At 55.2% G+C, this 12740-nt stretch overlaps 3 protein-coding genes across 6 annotated transcripts; 2 read left to right on the forward strand and 1 right to left on the reverse strand.

Annotated features, from left to right (window-relative positions):
• Positions 1–203: 203 nt before the first annotated feature.
• LOC117903809 (defective chorion-1 protein, FC125 isoform) lies at positions 204–6276 on the forward strand. 4 transcript variants are annotated; one of them, XM_034816247.1, is made up of 6 exons: positions 205–455; positions 521–1966; positions 2531–2885; positions 2949–3301; positions 3485–3594; positions 5504–6276. In XM_034816247.1, exons 1-6 carry the CDS (start codon positions 291–293, stop codon positions 6216–6218), a joined length of 3144 nt encoding a protein of 1047 aa, XP_034672138.1. In that variant the 5' UTR covers positions 205–290; the 3' UTR covers positions 6219–6276. The 4 variants fall into 4 exon arrangements, 3 of the variants coding, with proteins under 3 accessions (XP_034672138.1, XP_034672136.1, XP_034672137.1); XR_004649533.1 differs by having other exon boundaries at positions 204–455; positions 521–2885; positions 3471–3594; positions 5504–5542; XM_034816245.1 differs by having other exon boundaries at positions 521–2885.
• A 447-nt stretch (positions 6277–6723) lies between these two features.
• Positions 6724–9371, reverse strand: LOC117891858 (WD repeat-containing protein 87-like). Its single transcript, XM_034797620.1, has 7 exons — positions 9226–9371; positions 8614–9156; positions 8392–8552; positions 7926–8314; positions 7449–7863; positions 7188–7390; positions 6724–7124 (listed from the first exon to the last, which is right to left on the reverse strand). The coding sequence occupies exons 1-7, from the start codon at positions 9251–9253 to the stop codon at positions 6896–6898; spliced, it is 1968 nt and encodes a 655-aa protein (XP_034653511.1). The 5' UTR covers positions 9254–9371; the 3' UTR covers positions 6724–6895.
• A 465-nt stretch (positions 9372–9836) lies between these two features.
• On the forward strand, positions 9837–11890 carry LOC117903232. Its single transcript, XM_034815132.1, has 2 exons — positions 9837–10667; positions 10727–11890. Exons 1-2 carry the CDS (start codon positions 9837–9839, stop codon positions 11888–11890), a joined length of 1995 nt encoding a protein of 664 aa, XP_034671023.1.
• The last annotated feature ends 850 nt before the right edge of the window (positions 11891–12740 follow it).

The raw sequence follows: 12740 nt of genomic DNA on the forward strand, positions 1-12740 counted from the left end.
AGCAAGGTTTTTTGCTTGCTGCTGTGGAAGAGTAGGTGCCACGGATCGGGGGCACACACATACGGAAACGATATTCTGTTCGCGCGGTGCGTGCAAAATGCAGCAAAACCGCCACCGACCGGCGGGGCACGAATTCGCCAACGTCAACAGTTTGCCGGTCCGCCCCACTGGTCGCCGTGGGTGCAAAAAATCTATTTGGGCCAGTGTCGTGAGAGCTGCAGCAGTCAGTCGGCGAACGAGCTCCGGCGTATATCGATCGATCTTCATTCCAAGAGCGATACTTGTCCGAAATGAGATTGCAGTGCCTTTTGTTGCTGGCGCCATGCCTGGCGCTGGTGGTCCTTGGCCAGGAGACGGCCCCACAAGCCACAGTCACGACGGGGGATGCTGGCGAGCAGGAGAACCCCAACAATGGCACAGCCGACACCAAGCCACGAATGCCCACTGAGGAAGCGGTGAGTATTCCAAATGCGAGTGTTTGATCCTAACTGAAGATTGTTTACACTCCGCCCATGTACAGATCCTTGGCCAGATGCCGCCAATCACACCCTTGCGCAGCGGCGTGCCCTCCCTAGATGCCTTCTACATGCTCTTCCCCGCCCTGGGCAGCCTTTTGCGCTGGGGAGCACTCTTTCCGGCTCCCACGATCCTCGGCGCCGTGCCCGATTCTCTCCAGCCCACGGCGGCGGCCTCAAAGGTAGTCCTAGTGCTGGCCGATGATCCCACGGCCAAGACGCGGGTTCCTCGCCAGGATGCACCACCACCAACGAACCCGTTCGGCCAGTTCCTCGCCCAAATGCCCAACGCAAACTTTGCCCAAGGCTTGATGAATCCCGCTAACTTCAATCCGGATAACTTCAACCTCGGACAGATGGCCCCCAATGTGGGACAGGCTCTTACCAATATGCAGCTGCCACCGATGCCAACAATGCCGCAATTCGGTTTCGAGAACATCCTGGGTGCCGCACCTCCACCGCCGCCCGCCGCTCTGCCGCCAGCACCAGCAGAGCCCGCCCCGCCAGCAGACAAGCCAGCCGATGAGCCAGCTGCCCCGGTGGCAGCTCCGAATCCCTTCGCGTTCCTCAACCCCAGCAACTTTGATATGAACCAAATGTTGGGTCAGGCTCAACAGAGTCTGCCGCCGATGCCCAGCGGCGTGGATTTCTTCAGCAATCTGCGACAGATGTGGCCGGGAGCACCGCCCGCCAGTCCTGCGCCCGGCTCTGAGGGCCAGGCCTCGGACATATCCGAGATTCGTGTGAGGCCCGAGGAGGCCGCCTACTCGCAGGATAACGATCTGGATGAGAAGGAGCGTGTGCCACTGCTCTGGTTTCGCATGCCCATGAACCGTCAAGGCGATGAGGGAGAGTCCAAGCCGCTTGAGGATCTGCGCGTCGAGGCAAAGCTGAGAGCGTTCGAGCGACAGGTGATTGCCGAGCTCAAGATGCTGCAGCAGATTGAGCGCGTGGCCAAGGAGATGCGCTCGAGCGCCGCCTCCAGCAGCGGCAGCAGCGGCAGCAGCGGCAGCGGCTCCCCCTACAAGATCAGCTATCCGCTGAGTCGCACTCCCGTTCACAAGATCACACGAGCAGACATTGAGCAGGCGCTGCGCGACGACTACGTCCGTCGTCTGTTGCACAAGGAGGCGCAGCGCAAGTCGCGAGCCAATCATGCCGCCTTCAAGCGCCAGACCATGCCCGCGGATGCGTCCATGTCCAAGGAGGATATTGTCAAGATCATGGCCTACGCCTATCGCATGGCAACAGAGCAACAATCAGCGGAGAAGAACAAGGAGGACAAGATCTATGCTGCCTACCGCGCAACTGGAGAGAAGCCACAGCAGCAGGAGCGACAGATGCAGCAGCAGCCAATGATGATGCAGCAGCAGCCCATGCCTCAAATGCAACAGAGGCAGTGGGAAGCCGAGAAACAGGAGGCTAAAATGCAGCAGAATCCCATGATGATGATGCAGCAGCAGCAGAGGCAATGGGAAGCGGAGCAAAACGAAGCCAAAATGCAACAGCAAAGACAGATGATGGCGGAACAGCAGCCCATGATGATGCAGCAGCAGAGGCAATGGGAAGCCGAGCAAAAAGAGGCCAAAATTCAGCAGAATCCCATGATGATGCAGCAGAGGCAATGGGAAGCGGAGCAGCAGCAGCAGCAGCAGCGACAGATGATGGCGGAGCATGCGCAAATGCAACAGCAGCCCATGATGCACATGCAGCAGCGAATGGAGCAACAGCAGCAGCAGCAACCGATGATCATGATGCAAGAACCCATGCGAATGGAGCAGCAGCCCATGATAATGCAGCAGCGCCAGATGGCAATGGAGCCACCACAAATGCAACAGAATCCCATGATGCAAATGCAGCAAAGGCAATGGGAAGCGGAGCAAAAAGATGCAAAGATCCAACAGCAAAGACAGTGGGAGGCTGAGCAAAATGAAGCCAAAATGCAGCAGAATCCCATGATGATCCAGCAGCAGCAGAGGCAGTGGGAGGCTGAGCAAAACGAGGCCAAAATGCAGCAGCAGCAGAGACAGTGGGAAGCGGAGAAGCAGGAGGCCAAGATCCAACAGAATCCAATGATGATGCAGCAGAGGCAGTGGGAAGCGGAGAAGCAGGAGGCCAAAATCCAACAGAACCCAATGATGATGCAGCAGAGACAGTGGGAAGCGGAGAAGCAGGAGGCCAAGATCCAACAGAACCCAATGATGATGATGCAGCAAAGACAAATGACAATGGACCCCATGCAAATGCAGCAGCTGGACTCAGCCCGTCAATGGGGGGAGCCCCAAGGTGACGCCGGAGAAGAGGGCGAGGCGATGCTGGGCGAGGCAGAGCCACAGATGCCGGAGGTACCTGGCCAGGCACGCCACAAAGGTAATCTCTTTGGCGTATTCCGTAATCGTGAACGTGAGCGTGACCCAACTTTGTCATCTGTAGGAGTCGATATGCTGGGCCTGGGCGGCGACAAGCGCAAGAAGTCCAAGCATGGCCATGGATCGCCCACAGTGATCAACTATTATGCCGTGCAGCAGCAGCAGCAGTACCCACGGCCACAGCCCAGCTATGGCACCAGCTACGGTGGCGGCGGCTACGGATCGAATGCTTACGGAGGCGGCGGCTATTCCAGCGGCGGCTACTCCAGCGGAGGGTACTCCAGCGGAGGCCATTCGAGCGGAGGGTACTCGAGCGGCGGACATTCGAGCGGAGGGTACTCGAGCGGCGGCTATCGGGCTGCCCTGGGCAATGACGAGGTCGACGAGATGCTGCGACAGCATCAGACAATGGCGAGGGTAAGTTGAGATCTAATGAAACCAAAATCCACCACACAAAGCACCCACACACCCACGCCACACCCACGATTACACGTAGTTGCCTCCATTTGAACCATTTCATAAGATTCATTCGCCTCTCTTTTGGTTTGGTCTCTCTCTCCGTGGTCCTCCTCATGTCATTAAACAGGCGACGCATTTCAGACAATAAATCCCGGCAATCCCAACGGAGTGCAGCAGCAGGAGCAGGAGCAGCAGCGAAGTAGTAACCAGACGACCCCACAATTGACGCCAACACAGCGACTACACAAAAGGTTAGCCATCTTTCAGAGATCTTTGGGTTGCGGCTGTGCCAGTTCCCATTGCCGCTGCGGCAGGGGGTGCCAATGCAGCGGTGCTGGTGCTGGCGGTGCAGACGCCATTCAGGGCTGTCGCTGTCGCAGCATCAGTCGTCGGCGAAGCGGTCGCCAGCGACGCGATGCCGAATACGGCACCCTGGAGACGATCGATGAGAGTTCGCTGAACGCACTGCGGCGTGAGTACAAGACGGGGCTGAAGGAGATCACCCTCAGTCCGGATGAGGATCCTGCCGAGGCGCTGATGCGCTACAATGCCGCATCCATACGCGAGGCCCTGGAGAGGGCCAGTCGAGAGCCGCTGGAGATTGGCGGCGATGACTATGCCGAAGGTGTTCAGCAGGAGCAGGAGGAGGAGGAGCTACAGCAGCAGCACCCCCATCACCACCACAACCATCATCATCAGCCAGAGCAGAGCTACACGCCACAGGTGTCCAGCACAACGGAGACAACAGCCAAAAGTGTGGCAGCCAAGGATGCACCTGATGCGGATGCGGATCAAATGCAACAGGATTCAGCGGTGGCTGCTTCGCATCCAGGAAACGAAACACTTGAGAATCAAACGGAGGATCCACAGGAGGAACTCGTCCATCTGCACAGCTTTATCGCAGAGCTAAAGACGGAACTGGCGCAGCTAACGGAGAAATATTTAAAGCTAAAAACGAATTTGGCTGTCTCAAAGATGGAGCAGGAGAAGAAGGTAGCAAAATTACAGAAGAAGCAGGAGGATAGTCCGGAGAGCACCACAGCAAGCGGTGCACAGGCAACCACCACAGAAGCCAGCAGCAGCAGCAGCAGCAGCAGCAGCAGCACTAGCCCCCGCACCAGTACCGCCAGCACTGCCACCAGTGCCACTCCAAGGCAATCTCCTGCCAAACTGTTGCATGCGAATGCCATTGCCAAGACGGATGAGAGCCTTGATGGTGTGACTGCCTCCGCCTCGGATCTGGCCATGTCCCACATGGAGTACGAGGACGAGAAGACCTGGCAGCGACTGCTGGCCAATCGTGGCTACGACACCGAATATCTGACAAAGTCCCACGAGCGCCAGTACGCCGAGGGCCAGGACCTGGAGCTGCCCAAGGCAGCTGACAACTACGAGCCGAATGGCTCCACCGAAGACGCCTCCTATGCCGACTTGCAGTCCGATTCGGAGAACAAGGCCAAGCGCTCCTCCACATATTCCTCCGTCAGCGTCAAGCAGCAGGCGGCGCTTCTGAATGCGGCACTCGATGACGATGATTTCGATGCCAGTGTCGCCGCCGTCGCCACCACACCCAGTCCATATGCGATGCGGGGAAAGTTTGTGCGTCGCCGCAGCACTGTAAGCAGTGGCCAAAGGAGGGGCAGGGTACACAATCGGAGCGACAATGGCTGGCAGCGAGCCACGCGGCAGGCAAAGCTAACCACCAGATTGAAGCCGGTGCCGGTGCCGGAGCCAGCAGGCGGCTCGCGACATGTGGCCAGAATCAGTGGCAGTAAACTGGATCAACTGGTGGACGTCCTCAACGATCTGCTCCAACTGCAGGTGCAGCGCGAAAGGCAGAACGCTGCCTCAGGGACAGCCGCCAGTGTGCAGTCCAAGCGCCCGAGCAGCAGCGTCTTGAAGCGCAAGCGCGTGCGTCGCAGGCAGCAGAAGCCACAAATCATCAGCAAGAGCATTCCATTATAAGAGCATTATAATCCTAACCAATTTAACCATAATCATAGCTTACATTAGGCACGGCAGGGTGTCGGCCATAGATATATAAGCCATCTTCCCACTTAGATCACTTATCACTCGAATCCACTAATCATTTCATGCATCCCTTCTTCATTTTCCATGGCATCCACACACCATCGTCTATCGTCCATCGTCCATCTTCAGTCAATCATCAGCATCAACCGCATCTGAATCAGAGTCAGAGTCAGAGACAGAGTCGGAGTCCGATCCAGTTTTGGGCTCCAAATACAGCTTCAAAGAGGGGATATTGCAGCCGTATATGGGCCTGCTGCCAATTTCTCATCCCAATGATCCCTGGACCCACAAAGCCTACGATCCCCACCATGCCTTGTACACTGGCGGCGGCAGCTATGCAGCCTACCTTAAGGATAACGATGGACGGCGTCGCCGGGATACGCACATCATGCCACAGATGCCGCAGCAGCGAAGTCTACTCACACCCGATATGCTGGAGCGTCTGTTGCGCATCAAAATCGAGTTCCAGCGACGCTTTCCCCATCTGTACAAGACCATGCTCAGTCACCATACCAACCAGACACGCGTAGAGGTCCAGCCACCGGTGCTGGGCAGGAAGAAAGCAGCCGTAAAGGAAGCCAAGCCCAAGTATGAGTCGGAGGAGGGGCCCGTTTATGAGCTGGGCGCCGCTGAGCGTGGACTCTTTGAGGAGGAGGAGGAGGATCAAGCGGAGGCAGCAGCAGACCCAGAACCGAATATAGATATAAAAGAGAGCCAAGAGTTGAGCAACAACAACAACGACGATGATGACATGGACACCTCTGGCAGAAAGGAACAGGATGACAATGAACTCGATTACTTTAACTTCGATGATGATGATGATACGGATAATTTTGATGATTAGACTTTTGCTATTTCAAAATAAAAACAAAAACCCAACAATTATTAATTAAAACAAAAAAGAATTCGCTTACTTTTTTCCCACTGCAGAAAGAAGCTCTAAATCAGCTGTTGGCACGCAGACACTCTTATGTTTTAGTGCATTTGCATGCACACACACACACACACAAACACAACAGAGAAGCAGTCAAATGCGTTTCTTGCTTCTCTGCCGCTGCGTCAGCCAAGCAGATGTGCATGTTGTTTCGCTGCCGCTGCGGCTGCTTGCTGTGCATCGGCCATACGATGTTGTTTCGCTGCCGCTGCGGCTGCTTGCTGTGCATCGGTCATACGAAATTGTTTCGCTGCTGCTGCAGCTGCTCGCTGTGCATGGGGCCGAAGCCACACGAAGCTTTTACGCTGTGCGTGGGCCGACTGCGCTGCACACTGCATACGACGCTGCCGACGCTCTGCTCTTAATCCGCAACGAAATCTTTAGACTCAAGTGGGCCGAATATTTATTGTAGAACAGGAAAATAAGCAATTATATAACCAGAAATTTTGACTATTTAAGAATGTGTCGAATAATGTCTGGAGAACTCTGATTTCAGTTTGCAGAAAATTGTGGATACTGCCGAGGATTATGCAGGGAAAAGCTCTTGGCTAATCTCTTGCGGAATCTAGAATCTCTGTACAGGCTGGCTAAGCATGTTCGCTGGTGCTGCTGCTGCTTCTGTTGACTGTGTTGGCCGCGCAGCATCTGCTGAAGGAGATGCCATGCGATGCTCCAATTTTTACCTGAATCTCCTTGCGCGTCTCTGGATCCAGATTCTTTTGATGTATGCAACTGCAGATGCTGCACACACCAATGAGACCTTCAATTACAGCTGGAGCTTTACCCTTGTAGAGAATAAAATCTACAAATTGCTGACTGCAAGTGGGATTGTGGGAACATAAAATATAATTCGGAGAGCGATGAACTTGGAGTACTTACAGCTCCTGTGTTAGTTTTTCATTTTTGAGTTGCCCTTCGCGCTTGGCCTCCTGCTCCTTGTCCCTTTCCATGGCGATGCGTGCACTTTCCTCTACGGAAACTTTTTTGGACCGCTCCAGGCGTCGGATTAGCTGCTCATGTTTGATCATTTTCTCATAGCCATAGGCCAGCTGCTGCTCCTTCATGTCCAGCTGGAGACGCATCTGCAACGGGAGTTAAAACAAAAGGGAAAAAGTGTTTATTTGTCATGGATGTACATACCTGATTCAACTGCCCTTCCTTGTCCGCTGCTTCCAAGACAATTTTGCGATAAGCTTCTTGGTGTTCGCGAGCCTTCCGGCGATAGCTTTTGATTTCTTCGGTGTAGCTGGCTATCTTCTGTTGGTCGCTCTTCGACTTTCCCCTCAGCTCGCCCACCACCTCCTGGGACTTGTACAGCTGCGTCTTGACATGCTCCAGATCGGAGAGCATCTGCTGCACACTGATGTTGCACTCAGACAGCGGCATGTCCTTGGGCTGCTGAGGTTTGGCTGCCCTGACAGTCGCTGGATATTCGCGTTCCTCCTTCAGATCCCGCTCCAGTAACGCGACGAGCTCCTTGCTATTCTCGAGATCCTTCCGTGTGTCCAGCAGCTCAGCAGTCGCCTTCGCCAATAGCTGCTCCAGATGCGCATTGCTGTTTTGGGGATAGCCAAAATGGGGTCATAGTTGAACGGGGGTCGTAGCTCTGCCACTTACAGTGCCATTTGCTTGTTCGATTCAGCCACCACCGATTCGATGGTGCTGTTCCTACTCTTTAGGGATGCATTCAGTATTTTCAGCTGACTCTCGTACTCGTCTCGTTGTGCCTCCTGCACCCTTTGCTGCGGCTCCTTTAGCTTTTCCTGCTGCTGCTCCTCCAGCCTTTGCTGCTGCGCCTTTAGCTTGTCCTCGTGCTCCAGCTGCAGGCGATTCATCTGCTCGCTGTGGCTCTTGGTAATACGTAGGATCTGTGCCTCCGTGAGCTCCTTTTGCTGACGCAGCTTGTATATCTCGCCGTACAAGTGCTGCCTGAACGCATCCTGTTGCCCGAGGGTTGCGCCACACACCATATCGATGTTCTCCACGATGGTGTCCATTTGTCGGCTCTGTGGATGAGATGCAGAGGGAGAGAGAGCGTTGAGCTCTGAGCCGAAACACGGAGCTCAGTCGGTGCTTGCCGTACCAGTAAACATTTCAGCTCGACCAGAAGCTTCTGCTTCTGCTGGGACGCCGCGAACTCATCCTTGGCCAACTGAACGCCCTCCAGCTGTTCGTAGAGCAACATGAAGCCCGCTTCAATGGCAGCCTGGCAGCGATTCTTCAGATCCTGCACACTCTCCGTGGCTGACCACAAAAGAAGGGAAGTTCAGAAGCTTGGCCTCGGAATCTACCAATCGAAACTCACGCAAACTCAGAATGGAATCGTCTTTTTTGACCAGCCACTTGCTTCTGTCATTGATGACGAGCGGCAGAAATTTGTAGCTGCCCAGCAACCGGGACTCGTGCGGTTCCAGGAGCTCCAGTGATTGCACAAACTCCGATTGAATGCATTTCAGCATCTTGAATTGTCGCTCAACGGCACGCACATTTGCAGGGTTCGTCTTCCATGCGGGACTCCGAGACGGCTGCTCAGCCGGGCTGCTCTTGGTTGCTGGCTGGCCTGCATCTGTCTTGGGCTCGTGGGCAGGGCTCTGACTCTGGCACGTGGAGGAGTCTAATACTGGCTTGGGCATTGAGTCAATGCTTGGGGCACAGGACTCCCCTGCAGTGCCACGCGGCAACGACATCTGCGATCGAGCAGGAGCTGCCGCCGCTGAGCTCGCATTATTCGTTGCCTGTGTGAGATTTATGCGTAAATGAATCAGAACCCCATCCCCAGCCCTACTTGTAGTGTTCCAACTCACCCATTGGTTAATCTTCAAGGCCCGCAGCTGGCTGGCTTTGGTGTCTGCAAAGTATCGAAGGGAGAGCGTAATAAGTTGGCTTCACATGAAGAGACATCGACTGGGGTACTCACGCCGAACACTATTCGGATTTAGTGACATTTTGTGGCACCTTTAAAGACAGCAACAAAAAAAGGACAACCAATTAATAACAATAATAATTTTAAGTGTGTAAAGTGCAGGGTATAAATTTTGTTTTGTTTGAAATAAATGTGAATTTAATGCTACTGATAGTCACTCTTGACTGTGGCAATGTGGCATACTGTGGCAGTGCCAGCTGTGACAGCAAATGCCCAAGCTGCTGGCCCTAAGATTTGGAATTTTCGTCACAGGTTTTAGCATGTTTCGAGCAACTCTCGGCCAAACCTCATCCACAGCAGCGAGGGAAAGACCCGAGGAATTGCCTAAAATAACTTTCGATTTCGCTGCTGAATAACTCCATAAATATGGTGGCAACGACACTCGTTTTGCACCCTAAACCAATCTTTGATACATCTGTAATGAAGGGGAACAAACAACTCCCCTCGGGAGTCCCCCGGGGGTTTGTTCGATAATTTGACATGATTAACTCGTGATTATTGCGAGCCATTCCAAAGATTTCCCCCGGGGGCAACAGCAGCAGGCAGCAGTCCAGGTAAAAATCGAAAAAAAAAAACTCCTCAAGCAGTCGTCGGTCGGAGCAGCCATGCAGTTTCAGTGCCTTCAATGTTTGGCGCTGTCTGCCTGGATTGCAGTCACCAGTGCATCGCCTGAATCCGTGTTGGCTGCGGCACTGGCCCGGGTGGTGACCGGCTCAGAGATGTCGGCCAGAGGCACCCTCTATACACACCTGCAGGTGAGCGTTGAGGCTGCGCGTCCACACCTCGAGGCGCTGCTAACGGAGGTGCTGCAGGAGCTGCCATCGTCGACGCCACCGCGCCGCATCTCCGCACAGCTGCCCATGGAGTACAAGCCGTATGTGCACGCTGTCCTGCTGCTGGTCGACGATCTGCAGGCGCTGCAGCAGCTGTACGGCAAGCTGCGTGCCACCCAGGATCTGTCGCACACTCTCATCTACATGTCGGGCCCGACGCACGCCTACGAGGAGCAGGTGCAAGCGGCCCTGCAGCTGCTCTGGCGCCTCAGCGTGCTCAATGTGGGCCTGGTGCTGCGCCCTCCCGGCGGCTCTCTCCTCATGGTCAGCTACTTTCCCTTCAGTGCGGTGTACGGCTGTCAGGTGATCCGTGCGAGCATCGTGAATCGCTATGAGCTGGCGGCTGGGCGCTGGGCCAGCTCGGAGTACTTTCCCCCCAAGCTGGGCAACTTCTATGGCTGTGTCCTGACCTGCGCCACCTGGCAGGATATGCCGTACTTGGTGCTGCGGCGAGAGATCAGCGGCGGCAACGGCTTCGTCGGCATCGAAGGCGCCCTGCTGCAGTTCATGGCCGAGAATCTCAACTTCAGTGTGGGCCTCTACTGGATGAACAAGGAGGAGGTGCTGGCCACCTTCAATGAGTCCGGCTGGGTGTTCAATGAGGTCAGTACTCGGCCTTAAGTCTGGCAGCCTTCAGTCGTAATGTTTATCCGCTTTTGCAGATCTTTGGCCAACATGCGGACTTCTCGTTGGGTGGATTCCACTTCAAGCCCAGCGCTGGCAGCGAGATTCCCTACTCACAGTCCACCTACTACTTCATGAGCCACATCATGCTGGTGACGAATCTGCAGAGCGCCTACTCGGCCTACGAGAAGTTGGCCTTTCCCTTCCATCCGCTGGTGTGGCAGGCCATTGGCCTGGTCCTGGCCCTCGGCTGTCTGCTGCTCCTCGCCATCGATCGACGCTGGAAGCATCAGCTGCCGCAGCAGCCCTACTATCAGCTGCTGGTGCTCACCATGGGCGGCAATCTGCCCGACTGGCATGTGCCACGGCGCGTGCCCGGCCGCCTGCTGCTGCTCACTTGGCTCTTCGCCACCTTGGTGCTGCGCGGCGCGTACCAGTCGGGCATGTACCAGCTGCTGCGGCAGGACACGCAACGGAATCCTCCGCAGACAATTGCCGATGTGCTCGCCCAGCGCTTCACCATACAGCTGATGGAGGTGAATGCAGCGCGCATTCTGGACAGCCTGCCCGAGCTGCGGCCCGAGCAGCTGGTCTATCTGAGGGGCAGCGAGTTGCAGTCCTTTCTGTCGCTGGCCCAGAGCAGCGGCTCCTCCGCCCGGCTGGCCACCCTCACGCCCTACGAGTACTTTGGCTACTTCCGCAAGGTGCATCCGATGAGTCGGCGGCTGCATCTGGTGCGGGAGCGCATCTACACGCAGCAGCTGGCCTTCTATGTGCGGCGCCACTCGCATCTGGTGGGTGTGCTCAATGGCCAGATCCAGCACGCTCATGCCCATGGATTCCTCGAGCACTGGACGCGCCAGTATGTCAGCGCTGTGGATGAGACCGATGAGAGTGTGGCCCGCATCTCGTCCACATCGTACAGCACACTGGACGGCATCGATGGCGATCCACGGCTCACCGACACCGAGGAGGAGCAATCGGCCACCGCTCACCGCAATGTGCTCTCCATGCGCGAGCTGGCGGCCCTCTTCTGGCTCATCCTGTGGTCCAATCTCTTTGCGGTTCTGGTGTTTGCCCTGGAGCATCTACAGCACAGTCGTGCCAAGTGGTCGCAGCCAAAGCCAGGGAATATTTCAAGCAATTCTCAGGGTAAGCTTCCAATCATCACACCAGCTAGGGTGCCAGCTATACACAAATAAATAATGTTGGATTTATTTGCGGGGCCAAAATGTTTTAATTAAATTACTTCATAATCCCCCCCCAGAAGCTGAGGACACTGCTACAGCTTCGTGCCCCCCCGCATCCTTTGTCCAAGCCATCGCATCTCATGGCCAAACCCATCCAGGCTCGTGGCTGGGGGTGTTGGATAGTTGGGCAAAGTGTTCGCTGCTCGTATCGTAAAAACGCAAAACGTTTTATCTAAAAGCGATAAATTTTGGAAAACCAAAACTTGCGCAAGCGAATCAACCCACCACCCAGGCCGCAGCCACCCCACAACGGGGGCACATTTCCCTCTTTGCCCCCACACACACACACACACACACACACACACATAGACATCAATTTTGTGTGTGCTTCTTGCTGGCACATCCTTGCAACATTTGCGGCTGCCGTTGTCGCCATCGACTGGTTACATGTAAGTGCTGCCACACTCTGCTCCACCCACACTCCGGCAAACACTCTCCGAACAGAACAGAGCAGAACAGAACCCATTGGCATCGCCATCGCCATTGCTTTAGCTCCATTCCAATCTCTTTGCTGCTTTGCTTATCGCCTCGCACATTTGAGCTTTTTGAAATTTCTCGCCACAAAAACTGTCTGTAATGGGCGCAACGTTGCCGGGCTTCCTATGGCCTGCCCTCCCCCCCACCTCTCTACTGCTCATCCTTGCCCTGCCAAGTAGTCAACGACATCGTCTTCGTCCTTGTCGCTTTGCTGCAAAATTCAAGTAAATGTATTGAACTTAAGCTCATTGCCTCCGATGTCGCAGTCAGCGTCTGAAACGATACATCCCTTTCGCCAGAAGACCATCCCCAAGCCCCATTCAGC

This window comes from Drosophila subobscura, chromosome A (assembly GCF_008121235.1).
Source record: "Drosophila subobscura isolate 14011-0131.10 chromosome A, UCBerk_Dsub_1.0, whole genome shotgun sequence".
In the NCBI taxonomy this organism is placed as follows: domain Eukaryota; kingdom Metazoa; phylum Arthropoda; class Insecta; order Diptera; family Drosophilidae; genus Drosophila; species Drosophila subobscura.

Coding starts and splice junctions, on each gene's coding strand:
- LOC117903809 (XM_034816245.1), top strand. CDS start 291: ATGAGATTGCAGTGCCTTTTGTTGCTGGCGCCATGCCTGGCGCTGGTG. Junction 2,886..2,948: donor TGGCCAGGCACGCCACAAAG/GTAATCTCTTTG, acceptor TGTCATCTGTAG/GAGTCGATATGCTGGGCCTG. Junction 3,302..3,484: donor AGCATCAGACAATGGCGAGG/GTAAGTTGAGAT, acceptor GACGCATTTCAG/ACAATAAATCCCGGCAATCC.
- LOC117891858 (XM_034797620.1), bottom strand. CDS start 9,253: ATGTCACTAAATCCGAATAGTGTTCGGC. Junction 9,157..9,225: donor AAATCCGAATAGTGTTCGGC/GTGAGTACCCCA, acceptor GATACTTTGCAG/ACACCAAAGCCAGCCAGCTG. Junction 7,125..7,187: donor GAAAAACTAACACAGGAGCT/GTAAGTACTCCA, acceptor TCCCACTTGCAG/TCAGCAATTTGTAGATTTTA.
- LOC117903232 (XM_034815132.1), top strand. CDS start 9,837: ATGCAGTTTCAGTGCCTTCAATGTTTGGCGCTGTCTGCCTGGATTGCA. Junction 10,668..10,726: donor CCGGCTGGGTGTTCAATGAG/GTCAGTACTCGG, acceptor CCGCTTTTGCAG/ATCTTTGGCCAACATGCGGA.